Source organism: Paralichthys olivaceus, chromosome 12 (assembly GCF_024713975.1).
Source record: "Paralichthys olivaceus isolate ysfri-2021 chromosome 12, ASM2471397v2, whole genome shotgun sequence".
NCBI classification, from domain to species: domain Eukaryota; kingdom Metazoa; phylum Chordata; class Actinopteri; order Pleuronectiformes; family Paralichthyidae; genus Paralichthys; species Paralichthys olivaceus.
In genome coordinates, this window is record NC_091104.1 from 15,194,815 (window position 1) to 15,218,966 (window position 24,152).

The 24,152-nt window shown below is 43.1% G+C and overlaps 1 protein-coding gene and 1 long non-coding RNA gene across 11 annotated transcripts in view; both read right to left on the minus strand.

Annotated features, from left to right (window-relative positions):
• Positions 1-10,372, minus strand: part of LOC138404808 (uncharacterized) — a 112,436-nt gene extending 102,064 nt beyond the window's left edge. For all 6 annotated transcript variants that reach the window (XR_011244729.1, XR_011244728.1, XR_002202636.2 and 3 more), the window contains exon 1: positions 10,235-10,372. This is a non-coding gene — a long non-coding RNA (uncharacterized lncRNA). The remainder of the gene's footprint in view (positions 1-10,234) is intronic.
• Positions 10,373-11,018: 646 nt separating this feature from the next.
• Positions 11,019-24,152, minus strand: part of kif26ab (kinesin family member 26Ab) — a 71,666-nt gene continuing 58,532 nt past the window's right edge. For all 5 annotated transcript variants that reach the window (XM_069535098.1, XM_069535099.1, XM_069535100.1 and 2 more), the window contains 10 exons: positions 23,100-23,193; positions 22,220-22,482; positions 21,180-21,363; positions 19,937-20,096; positions 19,456-19,618; positions 15,339-18,588; positions 14,499-14,692; positions 13,542-13,565; positions 13,196-13,346; positions 11,019-13,091 (listed from right to left, as the gene is read on the minus strand). In XM_069535098.1, coding sequence (XP_069391199.1) covers positions 12,901-13,091; positions 13,196-13,346; positions 13,542-13,565; positions 14,499-14,692; positions 15,339-18,588; positions 19,456-19,618; positions 19,937-20,096; positions 21,180-21,363; positions 22,220-22,482; positions 23,100-23,193 — 4,674 coding nt within the window. In that variant the 3' untranslated portion in view covers positions 11,019-12,900. The remainder of the gene's footprint in view (positions 13,092-13,195; positions 13,347-13,541; positions 13,566-14,498; positions 14,693-15,338; positions 18,589-19,455; positions 19,619-19,936; positions 20,097-21,179; positions 21,364-22,219; positions 22,483-23,099; positions 23,194-24,152) is intronic.

A 24,152-nucleotide genomic window follows, 5' to 3' on the forward strand; every position in this document is an offset into this window, starting at 1 on the left:
AGGCTGCCAACAGATTGTCAAAATGCCCTCAGTGCAGAGTCCAGCTGCTGACTGTGCAATTAAAATTCATTTCTGTCCACAAAGAGTAAGAAAGAAGGAGATGCATTTTAATCTAAATCTAAAAGTTAAAAAAACACAATTATTCTGACTGTTCAAAAAACTTGTGTATTTGGAAATCAAATTTAAAAACTAGCCATGTTACCTGGAACCACCACTATCTCCTTTTTAAATTATATACTATATACAATTCCTGCGGACACAGACCATCATACTCACATTGGTGCAAACGCTACAAAGTACAAAGTTGGACAAAAGTAGGAACTAAGAGCAATACAAGCACTCATTTTTCACAGCTTTTCTCCCCCTGAGTCTTCTAGTCTGTTGCAGCTGTGCATGAGTGCCTGTCAACATCGCAGCCAAGACAAACTGTGTCTGCGTGTAACTGCATCCAGCCCTGTCACATGAGACGTCTGAGGGTGTTAACACAACTGCAGAGTAACACTGGACGCAATCAAAGTGCAGAGCACACAGCTCATCAACAATCCACAGTGTGCTCCTCATCTCAAGAATTGTTTGTCTTCTTGACTTCTGCCAGTTGTTATCATGTTACCTTCTTTATCAGAGCATTTGGAGGTTTTATGGTGATGTGATTTATATGGGCTTGTGGCACCTTAATGATGCCAGGGAGCCTTGCCTGCTATCCATATTCATGAACAACTGTGTTTGGGGAGCTGTGGAGATGGAAGGAGGAGGAGGAGGGGCTGCAACACGTCCGCCAAAAGTCCCTTGCACACAAAGTCTGGATGGTGGAACTGCCGAGGCCTCGAGTTCACATGCCTTTAGGCACGGGCCCACCTGTTCAGACAAGTCACATTCGCAGAGGGAAGATCAATGATTACAAATGAACAAAGAAACTTTGTGCCGAGATCTGGATATTATATATATTATATACACAGTTGGCAATATGAGGCTGGTTACTTTCACTTTTTATATATAAAAAAAATCTTATATTTTCCAAAATGTTCAAAACCTGAGAAATCCCCAGTTGTTTTCAAGGTAACAGGATGTTTCAATTTGTTCGCCTTTTAATCTCATCGTATTCGCTTTACTGGTGGCTTTTTCTGTCTCTGCTATTATTTCTGGGGCAACGAATGAAAAAACAGAAAATACACTAATAGCCAATTGGCAGTTTTTTTCCCTCCATTGTTTGTATCGGCCATTGTAATGTATGATTCATTGCCATTTTCTGAATTGCGCGAGGTAGATTTTCATCTGCAATGATAGTACACACCGGTTCACAATGTCAAATGTGGTCTTTTGTCGTTGTTTTGATTGAGAAACCCCGAGTCGTTCAAGTCATATATTGCAAATTGAAATCATTTTTAGGTGGACTTTAATTTGCACATTCATCCACATTTAGTTTTGCATTTTAGGGCTGTCCTTTTAACAAGATGATCCTGTTTGCACTGATGAGCAAAATGATGAGCAGTAAATATATGAGATTACAAAAACAGACTAAGGCACATTCAATATGCTGTTAGATGGAGATGTGGAGGTAAAACTTTAAAAACATCTTAATCCAGTCACAGCACAGCCCTCCAATATGCAAAGCCAGACTGCAGTTACACTAACTGCTTTTGGACAGTTAGACACCATATCAAGCCTGAAAGCTTCCTGTCAGCCAACTGGGCCAACTGGGAGGACGTCACCCAACTGCATCTGATGGCAACAGATTGGCCAAATAAAAAGTAGTGGAGAATTCCAGACCTAAAATCAGCATGCTGATCATTCACCGGATTTATTCAATTTTTTTAGAAACTTATTACATTGCTGGAATCACAGATTTTATACATTAGCCTACTCAGTCAGTGGTTACAATTCAGACAAGGTGATGAAAAAAAGATGCACTAAAAATGTTCATAACTCCAACGTGATCGTAAAACACGCATTTTGCCTATTCAAGTACTTAACTCTGAGGTCTGGCAGAGATTTAAAACCTCCATTCATCGTTGTCTATATCAATAGAGAAGGCAGCGAGATTTCACGTCCTATTAGCGATCATGACCTAATCAATGAGCTGTGCCTTAAAACAGCTGACAGCTAATTACGAGGGCAGCTCTCCGTGTGCCATGCCATTCAGGTAACCAGTGGTAATTAAAGAGGAGGAAGAAATATCTGTGGAAAGTTGTTCAGAGACAGAGGAGGCAGGGCAGAATGAAATGCACGGACAGGGTGAGGCCTAATTTCCTCCTGAGCAAATCAATAAAACAATTTCATCTCGGTTGCTATGGAACAACATACTAAAAACACAATGAACATTACCTCTGGGAAATTGGCACCAGAAATAATCTCACTGCTGCTTTTCTGAACAATGTCTCTTTGCTTCATCTAAAAAAGAACGAGGCTGAGCTTTGTCAAGGACATTATGTTTTGTTCTATCCTCTGAGGGCTTTCTACCCTTTTTCATTTGTGTAACTAGCAACAAAGTCAAGTTACTGTCTTGTGCAACAGCAAAAGATTTTCACTATAAGATAATAATATCAATCATAAAGACCAAGTGATTACAAGCCTCTGATTTTAATACCTTTGGGAATCTGCATAACCATAGCATCTTCCTTATGCAGCCCCTCAGAGAAATAAAAAGAGCATAATTAGCGTGGTCCTCCTGTAGAATAAAAGCCAACCATGAATGTTTTCATATACATCTTTGCATATATGCAATAGGTTATTCATCACTATACAACTAGATGTCTGTACACTACTTCAGAGGGAGCCACTGGGAAATGGAGTTTGCTACAACCGCAGGCTTTCTAGTTTTCTCTCAATCTCCGTCACTCTCATCCACGTGTCCACACAGGGTGTCAGCAGCCGTGCTCATTACTACAGTGGTGAGAGGTACTACAGTGAGATGTGTGTGACCGGACAGGTCAGAGAGGTCGTCCTTTTAAGTGGACTAGATGAAAGCATGAGCTGTGAGTTCAGGCAGCAGAGTGACAACATTAGTGACATGGAGCGGCCGGTGGCGCCCGTACGTTTTGAGCTTTGGACAACCGTGTTGAAGTGTCAGCACATGAGGGGTAGGGCGGTCGAGAATGTCACGTCTCGGCACCTCATCTCAACTTCAAAGTTTGTCACCAAAACTCAGTGTGCTCCATCTGTTTCTACTTTGTCTAATGTAGCACTGCAACAACAGAGCAGAAAGCAGACAAAAATCAGAACAGAATAGTTTAAATATAAACAAAAGGAATACAAGAACTTTGATTCAGAACTTTACATTTTCTAAAATGTAAAGGGCTTTACATCAAAATTGGGCATCCCCCATGCTCTTAAACATAGAATCATGATGCACGATTGGAATTTGTCTTCACAATTTTGAAATGTATGTTTTGAACGTTGGTTTGTGAACACAGCTTGGTCCACCTTGGTATAAAACATTATGTGGCTCCTTCTATAATACACTGTTATACATTTAAATAACATTTTCTTATGTATTCTACTGTATTGTTTATTTGAACACTGACAAATCGTTTCTATTTTTACATGATTGCCAGATTTAATGAAGCACAAACCAGACAAGAAAGAACGACTCAGTCCTTCAGTAATTCAGAGAAGACAGTTATTCTCCTCCTTCTTTTGGCTATGAATGAAAAGCAGCAAAAGCGGGGGGATTGCACCAGCCTGCCAACCAACTCAAATAGGCAAACAGCAGGACGTGCGCTCCCTGCCAGACAAGCCGCCATCACGGCAACTGTTGCCACAGCTCAGAGCTGCCAGCCCACGTTTGATTAGCGAGTGTCGAGGACGTGATTGGCTACAGCATGTATGGTGAGGGAAAGAAGGGTCTTAAATGTTGTGTAATTAACCTCTTCACTTGCACATATTCCACTTTAGACATCACCACTGACAGCATCCTGTCAGCAACCTGCACAAATCAAGCTCTACTCTGGGAGAAGGGGGAGGGGATACAAAGACGGTGTTGGGGCTGTCACCACTATGGTGTGTCTCAAATTGTCTGACGAGACAATGCACTATATAACTCAGTGCTGACAATGAAGAGACCCCTCGCTGCTGCAACAGAGACATGCGGAGAAGAAAAAAAGTCCCTCACTATTGTAATCATCCTCCTCATCATCTGCATGTGAAAATGAAAACAGCACACATTATCAAAAGGTGTGAGTGAGGGGCAGATGAAAGCATGATGCATAGTACAAGGCTTCGTCTGATTGGTGGATTAAACCCCAGGTTGGAATGTGATGGTCTGATTATAATTTTTCATGAACATGCAAACAGAAAAAACACAATCTGGTTTCACGATGAGGTAAACCAGAGCAAGTGGCATTAGAATCTCTGTCGGTGCAGTTTCAGTCCACATAAAAATAATTCCAGACTCATACAGGTCACCATGACCTTTGACTGATGATATCTAATCAGTCCAAGTGACAATTGGGCAAAATTTGAAGAATTTCCCTAAAAGGCAGATTTGAGATATCATTTTCATGAGGCCAAAAACATTACCTGATATTTGAGCACCCAAATCAAATCACTTCATCTCAGAGTGTAAGTGAACATTCGTGCAAAATTCGAGAAAAGAGTTTTGTGAGGTCACAGCGAATTTGACCTTGGACCTTCAAATTCGAATTAGCTCATTTTTGCGTCCAAGTATGCATTTGTACCAATTATGAAGAAAAGACATTCTTAAGAAGAATGGCACAGACGTACTGCCTGACCACAAAATACCACAATGCCTCTGGCCACTGTCGTCAATATGGATGAATCAAATAGAGAAGAACATATCAAAATATGGTCTGCAATTGTGATATATGCTCAGTACACAGCAAGGTCTCACACTTAAGAAGAAAATTGTTCCTTTCACTTATCTGAGTATGCTTTGCAGTACATTCAGTATGCTTTTTAGGCTTGTAGAGGCTGGATCAAGTCTCTGAAGTTGCAATTTCCATCTCATTAAACCATTTCACATCACACAGCTACAGTTACAGTTATAGCTGCACTACTTATCTGCCAATTTGTTATACCAACCCTCTGCTGTTTTTAAGGCCTGCACACAACATTAAAATTTGGTTTTGCCCATTCCAGCATGAGCAAACAAATCAAAAGTGTATTTTTGTTACGATACTTGTTTTGAAGGATTGCTCACACTTGAAGATTGTTTGGAAAACTCCCTCTCAGAGGCAGAACGCTTGATTCAATGTATAAAGGTTTTAGAGAAAGCAATCAAAGCTCTGCAAAATCAAATGCCATCTTCAACTACAACGCAGTTTTCCTGGAAAAAAAAACCAAACACTATTCCTCTGAGAAAGGAAACGAAATTCAATTCATCTTATCAGTCACCATAACAGAGATACCAGAAACCACGTTAGCCTTTGCATTTCATGAGTTACAGTTCATCTGGAAAGATGGCAATGGCAATGCTCTTTAAATTTAAACATGCTATTGTACCTACCTAAAACAGACAGAATGGAAAACAAATAACATGCAAATCATTGTGAACATGAAATCATCCTGAAAGAAAGATGCTCAACAATCACCTTGTGAAATGTGCTTCTAATCTACTGATGAACAGCCTTTCAAAACTTAATCTCCTTTCTCAAACTATATTCTGTCAAATTACACAAAGTATATGCTTTTACTATCAAGGGGTCACTGTAGAACCAGCGAGAGGGTATGTGAAGAGGGAACATCAATTAAGGGCTGATAAAAAACCTTTAATCATAAATCTTCTACATGTATCTAATGTAAACCAGATTGCAACATGAAAGACATGCTAAACACATATCATTTCCATTTAGCCTTCACCACACTTACAACCATCATGTTCTGTCCGACCTTTCTCAACAACATTACATAGCTTAGGAAGTAGTTAGTTTGACCCCTGATCCCTACACAGAGCAGACAGAGTACAGACCCGTCAACATAAGACTTTTGCCTTTGTCCCTGGGCTACATGTCGGCTCAGTGGAGTGGGGAGCCATCCTGTAGCCCAGGTTCCGCTGTCCACCAGATGGTTGCTGCTGGGAGCCAGCTACAAGCCTGACTGGCAGCCTCGGAAACTTAAAACGTGCAAGGGGCTGACAGGAAGAAAACGTCTTCGGACAAACTAATTAAAAATGGCCTTTTTCGTCACACGTGCCCATCTGTTATCAGAGCACAACCTGATGGAATGGCTGGCTATTCAGTTTCATCATGCAATTAACAGCAATATCTGAGCGAGCACTTTTTGTGGAATTAAATTATTGAGCTTCTACTACAGGAATAATGATTTTTTTATGGCTGATGATCTCAAGTGCAATTTGCAAATCTTTAAAAGAGCAGAAACCTTTTACGAAAAAAAAAAAAAAAGTGCAGAAAAGAAATCCAAGTCATTAATCCAACCATGGTATGGAGGAACCTATCAAACAATTGTTCTAATCAAGGACTTTACACTTTGTCGTTTTTCTGCTCAATTGTGTAGAACCTTGTTCAAAACCATGAATATTCATTGCACATTAACTGTTCACATCAGTATTCTGAAAGCATTTTAAAACAGTACACCTAAACAAAGCTTTTATGTAAATCAGTGGTTATCTACAAGCAATCGGGTTCAAGGGACTACAAGACCACAGATAAAACAAGGTCAGTGCATGCAATCCAGAAAGTACTTGACAAGGTCAGTGCATCATGTACTCGCCAAACATGATAAACCAAAGACTGTGCATGAATAAGCAGCATTCTGAATCATATACTGAAGTCGATTCCGGTTAAGTATGTGCAATGATGGAGAAAATTACATAAACGGGAGAATATGAAACAGCCACCTCTGCAGTGACCTCTTCCTGCATCGCAAGACCATTTTCAGACTGCATAATTAAGAGGACAACACTGCCAGCTCACTGTCAGGCAGCATCAGAGACGGTGTGCGTGTGTGCGCATCTTCATCTCCTGGATATTCATTACCTTGCCAGCGAGTAGGTCAACACACAACAGTCTGTTTGATCTCTTGACCCACATCCTGCTCCTCATCACTGTCCAAACCATGGAGGCTGAATGAGGCCTCAGGACGATCAGTAAAACTAATACAAGGGATGATTTACATTCCAATTTGTACCAATATGGTAAAATATTAGCCCTATATCATCTACATCATTACCACCTATAATGGCAATGCTTGATTGATCCTGAGCTTCTCTTGCCCCTGATGCTTTGCTTAATTACACACAGTAAATAAGATACAATTTCAGCGATAGGTCATTTCAAGTTGTCTCTAAAAGGCTAATTAATTCTCATTATGGATTTATTTGGTTTGATTTACAGCCTGTAGCATTATCTCAGCTTAGTGGCATATTGTTGGACTTGTATGGCCACCCATGCTTCAATAATTTACAGTACATACGAGTAGAAAAGCCTCCAGGACTACAGCTCGTAAGAGGTTTCGGTCTTTGGTGCACACTCCCCACACATGCCATCTGTTTTGGGGATGGAGATGTCAATAGTTATGACCCCCTTGAAGCACAACCAGAGACTGCGTGTGAGGCTTACATCTTGCTTAGTCTCCAATAATTTAAGGACTTTCCTTCACGCCAGCTTGTTTTAATTACTAAGAATAAGAGGCAGCATTTGGTCAGGTTTATAGGCCTTCTTCAAAGAGCAAGCTTGGTTAAGACAGGCCAAGCTGTGGGCCCATAGTGCTGTAAATCCAAAACCCAGCAACTGCCACCACTAACAATGCCCCAGGCAGATGCAGACTGCAGTGGAGGGGGTTGAGAGGGTTCATACAGCCAATGTCCATTTAAACATATTCGACATTCAGTCTAATTGGAGGACAAGAGGTCATCTAAAGTGACAAACCATTGAATAAAGAAATTAATGTGATTGTAATTTGGAACTTTATAAGTCCAATTTTAAGAGGCTTTTCAAATGTCTAACAATGATGTATATGAAAAAGAGAACTTACAGAGGCTCAGAGTCAGTTTGACAGGAGAACACACTATGAACAGAACTAATACTTGAAACGATAACGGAAACAAAGAAAAGACACTAACAAAAGGAAAGATAGCAAACAGACTGAGGACTGGATCGGGATTGCTTTGGGATAAAGCCTCTTCCCAAGAGTAAAGAGAGCTGCAGTGAAGGGTCAGTGCTGGGTTGAAGTGAGGGAAAGAGAAGGGAGAGGAAACTCCTGACTCTTCAGTGAACTCATTGCTATTCTCATACAACACCCAAATCCTTGCTAATGATGAGAGCCCTGAGGCAAAGTGGGCTGGGATACATGGGGCTGACTGGCTCAGAAGCCATCAGACGTCTGCAGCGGCTCTGGCCAACTGTTTCCACTCTGCACAGCAGCTTCCTAATAACACTGTGGCTCAGGAGATAGAGCAGGTTGTCCACTAATGTGAAGGTCAGTGGTGTGATCCTCAAAATCTCCAGTCCACATGTTGAAGTGTCTTTGATCAAGACATTAAACCCAGAAATTCCCAGCTTTTCTGTCAGAAGCTGCTTTTGAACAATATTTTCCTTAAATTTTCAGGAAGGGCTTTATGTGAGAACACAAATGTCAAGGTGAGTTGCTCTGCACATTTACCAGAACTTTTACTGCTGGACAATGTCCGAGTTAGCTCATGTGAGAATACAGAAGGAAATCGCCTGTAAAACTCAACAGCACACGCGTTGATATTTCAAACATACATCAGACTTGTAACAGGAAAAATACAGATATCTGATGAACAGAAGACATAAAAAGCTCGTAATGCAATTCGAGAGCTTTTGGCTCTAGTGTAATATGCTGTAGAGAAAGACAGTTTTTCTGCAGTGGAATTTAAACACGTCCTACAGTGTCTACCCAGGTGTCACCCCTCGCTTGAATCTTCCTAGTGTGTCCACCTGAACAAGCTCCTGCTGCATTCTTTATTTGTGTAATACAAAGTCAGAAAATGTCCAGAAAACTGAGTCCGGACATTTTCATATTCATGTCAGCTAGAGTGTAAATGATGTGTGAGAGGAAAAAGGCAGCTAAATGCTGTATGACTGTGTGGGCGAACGTGACTTGTAAAGTAGTGTAAAGTGCAATAGAGCACTCACTATAAAGTTGAGTGAGTGCTATATAAATGAAGTCCATTTACCATTTATATAATACAATGTAGAGCAGAATATTTGATGTGACTCTGCCATACAGTGGACTCGGTCTAGACCGGCCTTCACAAGGTGTCAGAATGCCAAAAACCACTGAGCCGTGGAGCAAAAATCACCCAGCGAATTTGATTTGAAACACAGTGACCAGCTGGTCTCGCCAGTCAGCCAAATTAACCTCTTATGCTTTTGATCAAAACAGAATTAACAGGGAGGAGGAGAGATGCTGCTGCACAGCAGGTTTGCTAGAACACACCCAAACGCATACAGTACTATACGCAACAGGATTTCATGTATCACACTGAGCAGAGGGCCCTCCTGGTAGAGACAGTAATTACTCTAGACCCACATCTCTTTTTCCATCATTTCCTCTACACATCAGACTCAACATTTTACCTAATTTCCGATTTACTATTGTTGACTCGGGTGAGCAAAGGCAAGTGCACTTTCACAAAGGACAAGCATGTCCCAGATCTGACCTTTAATCATCGCATTACAGCAAAAAGGTGAGTTAACTGCAACATATTGACAGAGATGGTGCAAAAAATTTAACTTTCTTCTCAAAATTATATGTATGAGAGACTGAAAGAGAGAATTAAAGTCTTTTGGAAAGGTGTGTCAATGTTTAAAGTATTTATACAAAAGAAATGGTCTGATAGAGATGAAGGGAGCAGCAATGACAATTAAAATGGAGGAGTTATTGCCATAATTAGTAGAATATGTAAGAAGGCATATTGTATATCAAGCAGTCTTGTTGTAATCATAGTCCACGATCCACCACACCACATCATAACCCACCACTGTTCATGATCCACCACCACTATACACGACCAGCTGTGCTTTGGATGCTGTGTTTGTGGACATGTGGTTTGGTGTTCATATTATAGTTCGTTTGGTTTCAGGTATGAGAATATACTTACACAGGAATATGCTCTGAATTCTGCCATTGTGTTGTTGCCATAGCAATGCATGGCTATTGATTTGTAGGGTGGCGCTTCTGAATGAGCCCTAAAGTCAAGTGTGTTCTAGTTCACATCCTCAGGTGTCCACTTAAAATGGCTCCATTAGCTTATTTCACTGTGGACTATTTTCTACGATTCACGGACAACACTCACCTTTCTTAGTGAAGTTATGGGAGACACACACGCATCCTCTCTGTTGGCTTTTGTCTCTGTCCTCGTTGTCTTCAGAAGTTTTCTTCAGGAAGCTTAGACACGTGTCGCACCTGCACTGATCACCCCCTTAGGTGGCGTTAACACGTGGTTTGGGAGCTGGACCGAACCATTTCATGTGCATAAGAGGGGGGAAGGGGGCGCTCTCTTCACAATTGAAAAACACAGAAAGCTTGAGTTTCACTAGAACAATCCATTAATGATTATAGGTTAATAACATTGTGCTCAAAACATGTACCTTATAATCCAACCTTGTCGGTCCCGTCCCTTTGAATCATCCTACCTTTCCCCTGCCATGTAAAATGCTACTTATTTCATCATTTCGACCAAATCATAAAAATGTACTTGAGCATATGGTTTTGTTTTTATGATATTCATCTCTGAGGTTCCTGCCATTCAAATGCAATAGTGGTGTATGTGCCTGGTATATATTTAAAAATTTTATAAAGAAGGTGTTTAAAGGTAAGTTAAATCAGTGTCTGATGCATGATTTTATATCCTACTGTATATCTCATATTGTCATATTGTACATACAGAAGGAGACAGAGGCTTGAGGTGGAAGTGGTAGAGTTGAGTGCTTAGTTGACAAAAAAGTGTGTTTCAAGAAACAAAAGTTTCCCCTTTGTTGTCTGCTGTTAGAGGCTTTCACTCCGCATACCTCTTTCTTCTTTGTTATGATGTGGAAACAGGACTGAGAATAAGAACATAAACTCTTCAACTCTGAATCATCAGTATGTGGAACCATTTTATTCACAGGTACTGTAAAAGTAAAACACAAGCTGCCTTATCATACATTTATACATTGGGTCTGAAAGTCCTATACAAAAACAAAGAGATTCGAAAATATGGGTTTTGATATGAAATATGACCTTACATATAATAATTTATTGGAAAAAAGGTCTTGGTTTGGTAATAGTTCTTTAATTCATGAGCCTAAACCCCCACACATCATTGAAAACTGAAGTTATTGTAAAAAATTAGAATGATAAAAATGGAGTAGAAATCATTCTTAGAAATGATTAAAAAATCTCATGCAGCATCTTCAGAGAGGGCCTGAGAGAGTACATCTTTGTAAAAGAAACAACACAAAGTCATTTTGTCATAGATATAGAAATCAAACACACCGAAGTACAACAAAGCCAGTTTGTTTTTCTTGACAATCATTTTCACCTATCATCTTTGTTCTCTCCATGTCAGCCATTTTGATTTACAACAAACACATTCTGGCAGCTTTGAAGAGCTGATGTCATGATTGATTTTGCTAAACAATGTTATGATCATTGGCTCTTAATCACTGCATCATTTCACAGGAAATTCAACAATTCTGAAGTTATCGTTTTGGACACTGGCTCAACTTCATTAATTGAGCTCTTTAAAAAAAGGGTAGGGGACGTAAGAGGCCAGAACTATGTTGTTGCCCTTTAAGTCTGTACTGAGGTTCTTGCAGTAAATGTATTGGAATGCATAGAGCCAAGGATTGGCAGCACTTAAAAAAAGTACTGGGTATGAGGCCGGTAGACCTGTGCTATCTCATCTGTGCCCCTTTATCATACAGTGTCTGAAAGTGTTTCTCTCCATTTGGAGAGGAATCAGGCTCATTGATGAGCACCACTATCAATGGAACCATTCATTATGCTATCCTCATAGGCTAGTGTGGGGAAGGTTAAATCTCTCAGGTTTGCATTGCCACATACTGAGGCACCAGAGAGAATGGCTGAATCAAGAATAATCATTCACTAACCATCATAGTGGCCCTTTGATTGATATGTTTTGGCTTCATGTCTCATCATTTTGCAGCTTGAAGAAGCCTCCTGTCCCCCAACAAAACTGCCGCTCTACCTTAGAACGTCCACTGAGACCCATTTTGATCAAGGCAACTGGAGAAAAAACAAAATTCACTCAGCGCTGCAAGCCTCTTACAGGCCGGCTGGCAGGAGACGAGTGACAACAGTGAATGCAGTCCTTGATGAGATAACACAGTCCAGTTTGAGAATCTAGAAAACTACAGAACCAGAGAGTTAACATAAGGCGCAAGAGGTTGAATGAAGATGGATAAAATGCAGACTGAGGTTTGAAACAAGAGAAAAGGCAAAGTCTGGGAGCGCAATAACATTAGCTTATTGCTTTTTTCTTTTTTGTGTCTTTATTTTTTTTTCCCGTAAAAGGATATTTGTACACACCACATAATCATATAAATACACTATACAATGCAATATAAAATATTTTTTCATAAAAGCAATATGTTCAGGGTTTGCTCGGGTATACTTAAGATACCTGCACCATATGAAAAATAATGACTCAAAACAAAGTGATAAAAAAGGCACTTCCAGGTGTTGGTGACTCTTGAGTAAGTGATGGCCACTGCCTTGCCATTTGGGCAACAACATTTGTGCTCACGTTTCATTCCTCTGTCTTTAAAACCATGTCCTGGACAACGAGGCACTGTAGTTAGGTGGTTCAGATTTCCTCTGTTGATCAATGCAATGATCCACTCTCATCTCTGCCTCTGGTTGTTCTTCATTTCAGTGGTAACTAGAAACTGGCTGCTACATTTCTTCATCATCCTTCTTATCACTTCCTCTTTTCTCCACCTCAACTTTCTTTCTTCCTCAAACTTCAACTTCACGCAGTCCCTCCTGCGTGCCAGACAACGACGTCGACGACATGCTGATGTCGAAGCAGGTCACCATCATGACGCGGGACTTGCATAGGTTGACGCAGAACTCCAGCTCCTCCGTTGCCTGTGCCAGGGCCTCCAGATACTCTGGAGACTCTTTATCCAAACTCTGGTCCACCTCAACTGTTGTGAAAGTGAAATAACATTTGGTTAGATGATTTGTCTCCAAATAATTCTTACAAAGTTTGACAGGATCTTGCATTTACAACTTCTCTGGAGTTACTTACACTCTCCTATCCACTTGCAGGGATCCATCATCAAACGGGTCTTTGTGTCTTCCAGTTCCTCCAACAACACCTCATGCTTTACTCTCAGGTCCTTCACTTGCTGTTGCCTTCTCTCCAGTATTTTCAGCTTACTGTTGAAATACAGCAGGCCCTGATCGACAAGGAGAGGTGATTAAATACAGTGACCACGTTGTGGCTGTATGGCAACTAAAGATAAGAATAATAACTCTTAAATGATGACAAAATGGGTAACACAACCTAAAATGTCAGGTTTGTGATATAATTATGAATATAGTCATGCAACCTTTTATAATTAAACTTCAGTCATTATGAAAAATGAGCTCACCTTGTCAACATCCTGGAATGGTTGCTGAAGACAAGAGGAAAAAAGATCAAATCAAGTTAGGTGATGTTGAACAAGACATATTTTTATATAACATAATCTCTTACATATACATACATACATGTAGTATGTAAATATCCAGACACAAGCCATTGAGGCACTCTCATAAGATTACAATAGTAATTTTTAAAGAGTGAGGGAAAGTCACAGAGAAGCAATTCATTACTTGTATTCAGGCCGGGAGAGAAAATTTAAAGATCATTTTTTTCCTAATTGAAAGTAAATCAAGCTACCATCTATCTGATTTAATATCTTCTCTTAACAAATCCCCGTCTGGCTGCGCTGAACTTGTGGGAGCAGTTAATGATCCACAGAAGAGGAGCCAGCTATAAAAAGCGATCAGGCAACCATGAGTGCTTGTGGTGAGCTGATTTGGAAGAGCGTTGGGCGCCGCTGCATTCATCACACATTCCCTGACCAATCTTTTCATGCATCTACTTTCTCATAGCTTCTCCCTGCACTACACACACCGCTATCGTCAGCAGTAAGTCGAGTCATCACTCATATGCAAACCAATTAACCCTCGTCAGTAATTGCCTCCTGAACTCTTGACATTCCTGAGGAACGCTGCCAAAATACCAAGCTCCAGGAATCTGGATACAGACATTTTAGCTGTGGGATTTGCCGCTTAGCTGACAGAAGGTCAGACATCGCAGACTTATTATTCTTGTCTTGTTCTTAAAAAAGAAACTGGGAAGAAGTGAGCTAAGACATTCCCACAACCTTAGTCTGTGTGGCACATCTTGAGCATCTACGGCATCAATGTCACACATGCAAAATATTGCTTCGGGCTTAGCAAGTGGGATTGACAAGACCTCGACCCAGACGTTACATTATCTAAAACAAGTTCAGTGAGAGGAGCCACCATGTAGAGCAAGTCAGCAGTGACCCTCTGCTCACCTCTGCAGTTTCCTCCTGACGCCGCCTCTGAAGCCGTTCCACATCATCGATCTCATACACCTTGATTTCAAAGGGCTCCTTCAGCGGTCCAGACATAGGAGGCAAGTCCACCCACTGGCCCGCTGTGCCCACCTTCTTCCCCAGGGTGGAGGTGTCTGGCAGGGGGGCCGGGATCAGCCGCCTCCTCTGGAAACCTACAAAGCAACAAATAAATTCAGACAGGTACCAGCTACACTGGTGTCATACAACAGCAGTATTTGCTCGGCTCTCTGAGTAAATATGTATGAGTCTCACTCTGAGATGTAAAGTGATGCAAGCTTTACACGAGCCAGCAGAGTTGTGGTGATTGCATATTTATGAAGGTTTCACAAGCTACTATTCTGTACATCCATAGCTCAAATACATCCAAAAGTCAGGTGAATGAATTCAAATGGTTATACATATGTAAGGCTACAAAAACCTGAACTAGGTCACTGGCGCTCATGTTCAATTTGTCTTAGTTGATCATCACACTGTTCAAAGTCATCTTGGTTGAAACCTTCATTGTCATTTCCCCATAAATGTATGAATAATGTATGCTGCTGATTCAGGGGAGAGAACATCTAATGAAACACCAATTCATGACTGTAATAAGAATGGATTCATAAAGTTAGAACCGCTGAATGGATAATTTCCTTGAGGAGTGAATTCTGAATTTCTGAACGCTATTTCAATATATGTAGTTTCACTGGAAGGGCTGTCGAATAGCTACTACATATGTTACTATTACCAGAATGATATATTTGGTATATACCTGCATTGCTATGTGTAAAACCCCTAAAACCCAAATGACTTTCTCACCATTTGCTCTCTTCTTGGGATACTTTGAGCCCCTTGTTCTGCCTGATGATGACATGCCACTCTCGCTCATGGAGTCGTGGGCAGAGGAAGCGCTGCCAGTGGCTTCGCTGTCTCGGATCATGCTCTCGTATCCGCTGCTGCCGCCACTGTGGTAGAACAGGGCCGTGCGGCCCATGGCTGGAGGCAGCTCCCCGCTCAGCACGCTGCTGTTGTCACTGCCGTGGCCGCTGCTGTAGCGCTGAGGTCGTCTGGGAGCTGTAATCTTGCTGTATGGGGAGGGCAGCATGGCGATGGTAGATTTGTCTTCACTCACGTTCACCCCACTGTCATTCCCACTGTCTGAATCTCCTGAAGCTTTCATGTGCTTCCCTAATATGTTGCCTGTTGCCAGTTCGCTCACACGGCTGTTAGCGGCCCTCATGGCCTGCTTTGTGCCCATGATAGTTCCTCTGCCAGGCTTACTGCTAACAGCAGCAGTGGTCCGAGGAGCTGATGTCCGTCCTGATGGAGGGAGGTTGGCGTTGGTATTTCTGGTCACGGGAGCGGACAAAGACTTGTTGGAGGAGCTCAGGCCCTTTGAGTGGTTGGCCGACAGCGAGCGTGCCTTGCTGCCACTGACTGCCCCTAATGTTCTGGGATTTACAGACGCTTTTACCTGACCAGATTTGGTCGTATTCCCTCCACTTGGGGATGAGGGGCATGTAGCTATAGGAGCGCTGGATGAATTAGGAACACCAAATCTTGGAATGGACTTGTTGGATTTGTTGCTCCCTAAACTTGCCCCACTATTCTCCCTACTAAGTGCAGTTCTTGAACCAGATAAAGACAGGCTTTCACACCTCTCCAGTGACATTTGACTGCCATAATGGTGCCCAGCCTCTCCCCTTGGCCCTCTGACCTTCAGACTGGAGGTGACTTTGGCTGTGTTGAGGCTGGAGGTTTTGAAACTGGTGGAGTCTGCTCTGTGCCGTACGTCAAGCTCGTCCTCTGATACAGCTGACCTTGCTCCAGAGGCCCTTCCTGCATCCCCATATGGTGACTTTAAGGCACTTTGGGGTAGCAGGCTCTTAGTTTTATGATCAAGACTGGACTTTCTCACTGGAGGGGGAGGAGGCGAGATGCAACCTGGTTTTGGGAGATTACTCGCTCTCTGTGAATTGGCCTTGTTGTTTTTCCCCAGAGAGGAGAATTTAAGGCTTATGGCAGATGCAACGATGTCATGAGTTCCCTTGTAGTCTGTGGAGGAATGGATGACGGGCACTGTCCCCAAGGTGGTGGCACCTCGTCTTAGTTGAGGCATTTTGCTGGGTGGGTTTTTGCTGGCTGACTTCTCACAGCCGTCAACTACCCTCTGGGATGAGGTAGACCCCTGCACCTTTGGTGGGCGAGGTACACTGTTGCTGTTGTTGGATGTTTTGCTTGAAGGTATACCACTAGGAAGGTTTCTGGGAAATCTGCTGGTGCTGCTGGAGTCAGAAAACTGAGGTTCGGAGTGGTTGTCGTTACGTTGCCATGGATCCTCCTGCTTAGCCTCTAACCTCTGTGGCTCTCTACTGCTGCTGCTACTGCTACTACTATGAGAGATGGATGAGGTAGGTTTAATCTTCCTGGGTAGACTAGAGTGGACTATGGAGTGGGCCTGTGGAAGTTGCGACGAACTGAGTGAGTGAGTTTTTGTTATTTTAGATGTGAATCTGAGGGTGCCTTTGGCTGATTCAGGAGATGGGGGGCACTTACTCAAAGATAGTTTGCTTGAGGCAGCACTATCACTGTCTAATTCAGAAAAACTAAACCCACTGTCATTTAAGGAGTTCTTGGCATCTCTAGGAGAGGATACACAATGGAACATATCCAGGGAATCAAAGTAAAAGGTGGCCTCTGGTCCCATGTGTTTGGCTTGAGGAAGGAAGACATCCGTAGAATGAGCTCCTTCGCTCTCTAGGGTGCAAACACTAACCTCACTCAACCAAGAGCTAATAGATGAACCCCTGCTATCCATGGCTCCTTCCTGGAGGGGTGTGGCCACAGCGATGTTCACCTCTGATCCTCCCATCGCTGATGTGTAGGCATCAAATTCATCGTTGATGCTGCTAATGATGCTGACAGGTCGAGAGCCTGAAGCCAGGGCTTGAAGGGAGCAGTCACTGTTGAAGCTGATAATGCTTGTTGGCCGCCCCTGATCTACAATACTACCTATAGACAGCTCCTCTACCACAGTGAACACAAGCTCATCCTCTCCATTTAGTTCTACAGGCTGCTGCAAGGTGACAGTGGCTCTGAGGATGTCCCGATCCAGACACCTCTCCCTCAAGGTAGAGCGCACCTGACACACCTCCACTGGAGCTCTGAGCAAAGGAGAAGTGCAAGGATCCCTCCTTTTCACGGCTTGGTGGCTCATTCCCACAGGCGGCAATCTGGTGCTGGATCTTTCTTCATTATCTGCATTTTCTCTCTGCTCTGACGGAGGTGGAGCAGGCCTTGGCAGGGCTTTCTTGTTGAAGAAGACCTTCTCCCGTACCACAGGCTCGGAGTTTGGCTCTGCAGCCGTTGATAGTTTGTTTGTGCTGATCTGGCTTTCAGAAACCAAGGCCTTCTCACCATCAGCGCTGGTCCTGCATACATTTTGGACACTCTCTGGCACTACCCTTTCTGCAGGTATGAATTGCCTCTTGATAGTTTCAAGTTTAGATTTACTAGTGGGACTGCAGGATGGTTGTGTGGCGACATGTTTAGGAGATTGTTTGGGTGAGAGGTCCTCTGGGTTGTAAGAAATATTTGCTACAGTCTTTGGTGAAACAGCGCCTTGGCTCTCCTTAGATTTGTCAGTCTTGGGGCTGGGCTGGCTTCGCTTGCCCTCTCCAACAAATGCAGTGGGTTCTTCACTGCCGTCTATACACTCTAGCCTCTCCTGCAGCTCAGCAAATGTGTTGCATTTGAAGAACTGGTCTCTGTCCAGAGGGCCATCTTTTGCAGACCTCCTCTTATTCAGTGAGGGGATGATTGGAACAAAGGCAGGGGGGCCTTCATTGTCACTGAGCTCTCGGTCTGAGATTGCAGTTCCCCCCGGCCCCACGTAAATGACAGTATCACAGGACTGTTCACTACTGGAGGAGTAGTCCGGGTCACTCAGCAGAGAGGGCAGCTCTGGGTCCAGGGCTACTGTCCGAGGGTGGAAGGGCCTGAGGTGAGGCGGCCGGCGGATCCTCCCTTCCTCACAAGAGCTCTCCCCTCCAGATGAACTGGATGCATACTGCAAAGCAGAGTTGAAGACATTAGTCTCTTTGGATTTAAACACAATCTCATTAACCGATGACAGTAATGTAATTCTATCCTCTCAAAATGTTAATGTAACAATCTTGTCATTTTACAAACCAGTTTTAACCCTTGTGATTTATCTTGAATTCACTTAACAAATTCATAGTGAGCTAAATTGCAGGGCTATGAAATTACCAGTCGATATTTATCTTAAGGTTAAAAGTGCACGTCAATAGTCAGACAGAAATTAATGTCAATGATATGAACTGCTATATGTGGACTGCATTGTAATCATGCCAGCGACCAATACCAAATAAATACATGCTGTCATTCCACCTAATTATCTGCAGCATATATTTCCCTAATCCAAGGGAATGCATTACACACTTCCTAAGGCGGTAGTATTGATTACATGATAATGTGTTGAGGAGCCAAGATGAACTAGCTCTGAGTTACTGCACTAATAATCTTTCATTTGCAGAAGCATTCACACATTCATTTGCTTGATCGCTCCAAAATTACATGACCAAGAAAAATTTAAGGGCTTAAGTCCCAGCATGAAATATGATCAATCTCATAAAAGTTGCACATGCACATTAGGAATGTAATTGCTATAACTTCAACAGTTAAAATAATGTTGAATATCAATTACTGTGCATTATCATTAGCATATCATCATTAGCATAACATTAAATGGGGAACAGTTGTTACAGGATTCATTATTTAGAGTTATTTGAATTCAAACATCTAACTGATTGTTGTTTAACAAATGTACCATTTTGCTGTGACTTGATTATCATATATATTTATTACTGCATATGTTAAACCAGATTTATCAGTGCTAAGCGGATCATCAGTGTACCTTGGATTTTTTCTTCCTCATGCGGTGGATCCGTGATGCCAGCTGGATGGTGGTGAGTGAGTCGGCGTAGTTGGCAGGGGAGTCGGAGATGTGGGCGATCATGGTCGTTCTGCAGTTGATGTTGCCAAGGGACTCCCTTAACAACATTGTCAGTTTGCTGTCCCTGGGGGGGAAAGCGTTTACATCGTTATCAGCAAACACCACGATCACAATAAAAGGTAGTTGTCATGATTCCAGAAGGAGCCATTTTGAATTATCTGAGCTGAAAAATACTTCCAAATGAATGAGTAATTAATCTTCTCATGCCTGAGGAACTCCAACAAAAGCTTGTGCAACACCAGTAAAAGTTGTAATATGAGGCTAAACAAATGGAATAAGTGGTCACACAGCAAACCTGCAAGACTGACGACACATCCAGCGACAATTACTTACAGCTCACAGACGCTGAAACCCAGTTAAAGTTTGATGTTGGTTTTCTTACCTGTAGGGGACATGCTTTGCTCCATTTGTTAAAGCCATGATGACATTTCCCAGAGCGTTTAGAGAGAGACACTGGCCTCCTCCTCCCTCTCTGCTCTTACTCAGGACCTTTTCACAACTTCCCAGGTCGATGAGGTGCAGCCTGCTCCGTCCACCCGACACTGAGTCAACAAGAGAAGAAGAACCAGATGAGCAGATTGCAGACTATCCCACATCCCAACTCAGCTCCTCACACACTGTGCCAATGACAGGAGTGGCCACTGCACTGGTGCCTGTCAGAGCTGTCTGATTTGTAGATGCACAGGATTCCCACTGTGAAATCATTCAAATAGCAGCCAGACTTGTAAACTCCCACCAGATGTCCAAATTGTGGTGACAAGGAGGCTCCATTGGTTAGACACATAAGAAAAGAAAGAACCCACATGATAATCAGAAACACATATGCGGTTCCCTTCTTGTGAATTAAAATGCATCTTGGGAGAACTGGCTGTCATACTGAAAATCACTGGGTTACACATTGTTATGTGGGAGACTGATGTAATTTCTACAGCAGCAGCAAAATGTTTAAACTCTTGTCAGTGAGATTTCAAATATTCATTTGATCCTGACCAAAATAGAAAACTTTATATTATAAAAATCGCAAGTAATGGATGTGTCTGACATTTCATTCATACTTAAAGGGCAATCATTTGCCTTCTTGTTCACAGCACAACAATCTTGTGATTATTCAGAGTGAACGGCAGGTCACTTGGAGAGAGGAAATATATTGATCATTACTGATGTGGTTGCACATATGCTATAATTATGTTTTCAGCTCTGCCTCATTGTTTGTTAGTTAGTTAGCACGATTACGCAAAAACTACTGGACAGATTACCAAGGAACTTGGTGGAAGAGTGTGGTATGGGTCTGTGAAGAACCAATCAAATTTTGGTGAATCCAGATCAGTGGGGCGGATCCAGGGATTCTTTTTTACTTTCTTTCACATTATGAAGATTTGTCTTTTTCAACAGTTTCCTTGAATTTTCAGAGAATAATTTATGGATCATATGTTTATGGGACTCATTTATGAGTACAATTAGGTGCAGATCCAAATAAAATTCTGGTGAATTTAAATGTTGTTCCATAAAGCTCCTGTTGGTATTCACTCTACTGAGCGCCCTTCTAGTTCTGTACTATGAATGTGTGATGGCAACATGGTCGTTCATAGTAATGCAGTTGTAGATGTAATAATGCAAGCACTAACTTCCTCCCTTGCCGCTCTTCTCCATGCGGTACTGGTAAATGTGCAGAGTGAAAAGCATGTGAGAGTTGCGTCGGTCCTCCTCATCTGCACTTGGTGTACTGGTGCTGCGCGCGGCGATGGCTGCATCCAGGTAGAAGGCGGCCTTCTCAGCTGTTGGGGCGCGGAGCTCGCTCTGATTCTGGAGCTGGATGGGGGGAAGGTAGAGACAGAAAACAGGGTTAGGGTGAGCAAAGGAGACAACACGGGGCTTGAGAAAACGGCGAGATGTGAAAAGGGTAGAGAGGAAGGAGTACGAGAGGGGAGCCCGTTAATTGGACCTCAACACACATTTCTTGCCCATTAGATTGGGTCTCGGGGGCAATTAAAACAGCAGATATGCACATGGAGGGAGGAGGATTAGGAGAGGTAATGGTACAGCAGGAGGCAGGGGCACTTCCCTTGCCATGGATGTGATGATGGTGGTGGGGGAGATACAGAAAGAGAGGAGGAGAAAGGGGGAGGTAGAAGAGAGAGAGAGACAGCGGGAGGCATCATGAAGGGAGCCGACACGTGGCTGCTGAGAGGAAGAGCATGAAGGAGCCTCACAGAAGTGCACCGTCTTTGAAGTACGAGTCCATATAGATCCCCAAAAACAACATCTGACAGCAACACCTGTGAGTGCCTTCAAACCTACAACCTGCCACCATCCCCCAATAATACTTCTATTGTGCTGCAGAGGACTCGTGCTAACACACAGGTAATAGATGTTGATGGATGCTGACAGTAGAGTCAATACAAAGGTAAGGAAAAAGCCATCAATACCACAGATGTGTTTGGTGGAAATATAAAGCAAGGATTTCACAGGCAAGTAGGATAGAGAGAGAGTCCAGGGAGATAAAAACACACATGCACACACACAGGATAAAGTCAAACATCTTTGAGAGAGGAAGAGGTAGATCATACACAGAAAAAGATCAATACCGAGACGGGCTAATACTTTATAACCTGCAGGGAGAATGAAAGCAGACAAGGAAAAAGAGGAGAGAAAGAACGCTTCCAACCTGAGTGCCACAGATGGGATCCTCTCTCAGGTGGATACCCAGGGACTGGCCCTCCTGCAGGCTGCCGCTTGACACCTCTGACAGCAGGTCCTTCAGCTCCTCATCTTTCCCGAAGATTTCCACAGCGGACACTCGGATGGAGAAGCGCGTGCCCGTCTTCTCCTTGCGCTCGTTGATGAGCTTGAAGAGCCAGGAAATGGCACAGGGCACGATGCCGAGGTTCTGAGTGGAGCTGTCTTTGCCGATCATGGTGTATGTCTTTCCTGTGGACGTGTGCACGAGAGAGAGAGGGGGATGGAAATGGAAGTGTTAGGAAGCACAGTTAACGCTGGCTCACTCCAGTATGTTTAAATTAAAATTACTTTTTTGATCAAGCTGTTAGGAATGATGACAAAAGAGTAGGTGCTGAAATTGGTTATTTTCTGAGGCTTATTGTGTTGAACAACTGCTGATGGGAAAAAATAATTAATAATGGTTGAGGTGGGGGTTCGGAGGTAATATCCAGTGCATCCCCAAATTGAAATCAAATGCTTATAAAAGGGCTTATAGCGGCAGCAGCAATGGTGTGCAGAAATATAGCTCCTCCTTGCATGAGGGGAGCAAGCCCCTTGGCCTAAGAACACTGGTCAGGCCAATTACTAAGATTTTAATTACAAACTGAGCCCTGAAGCCTGGATGCAGCACTTTATCCCTCAACACCCCCCCCCCCCCCCCGACTCACATCCCATTCCTTTTCCTCCAATCCCCCATTCCTTGACTCACCCCAGTGCACCGCTAAGCCAATTGTGGACATCAAGTGTGGCTAACAAAGAGCAATGAGAGGTTTCCACGGCTACTAACAAAGCCTCTTGTCTAATCTCTTGCCAGTGGAGGAGCTTACCGAGCTTGACTTGGCCAAAGCAGAAGATGCAGCCGTCTGCGCCGTTCACCACCGACTGGATGACCTCGGCGACGGTCCCTGAGCACACCTCAGCCTGTGAAAAACACACAGAGACATGCGCCCTCACAGTCAATTATCCATTCAGCCTCATCCGAGGAATACAGTACAACAGGCCTACATGAGAACAATGAATCCAAACTGGTAACATATTAACCAAGCAGCTATTTACTGGCTTCACCAAATCACCTTAATGGTTTCAGTATTTTTCATCACACTGGATTGTGTGTGTGTGCTGCAATGTGGAGCTCATTTTTGCAATCTGTTTCAGCATGGGTCCTCTGGGGCAGGGCTTCTGGAAGGAGAGGCCCTTTCCCCATACATCACGCAGCAAACAAGGCCTCTAACAGCAAAGCAGCTTGCTGTTACCGTTAGCCACCAGCAGTGCCGTCCCAGCGGTGCAATCTAGCAGCTTGGCCTCAGCGCCTTGGCGGCAACACTTAGGCTTTCGCTACCAGCAGATTACTGTGCAAAATACTTGCTCCAAGTAGGTGGTAAGATAGAAGATCTGAGGCTCTCATCACCACAGAAACACTGTCCCACATAGTGATGACAATCTCCTCTGCCCTCGGCTATTTAGAGCTTACTGCACCACGGGGAAATGAGTGAAATATTTGACCTCAGGTTTTTCTAAAATTTTGCAGGGCTGATAAACTGCATTATAAAAAGTGCTGTTTGTTTAAAGCTATGGGGAGAGCATGGCAAGTGTGCACCTACAGTTCCAATAGAGTAAACATGTATATGACCTTTGTCTTAGTTCTTAGTGGGTATGTCTGCTGTGAGCTGCAGGGGCCTGCGGTTAGATATAGCTGTTCTATGAAAGGAGAGGTTAGATATAACTGGAGTGGATTCAAATCATTCCCCAGGGGCCTTAAAAAGCCCAGCTGCTAGAGCCACACTGGTACAGACGCCCTCTGACCCAAGACAAGCATTTCTCCTCTAAGCCCCTGGCCACACCCTGCCACAGCAGAATGATGTCCCTTTGCCCTTGAGATG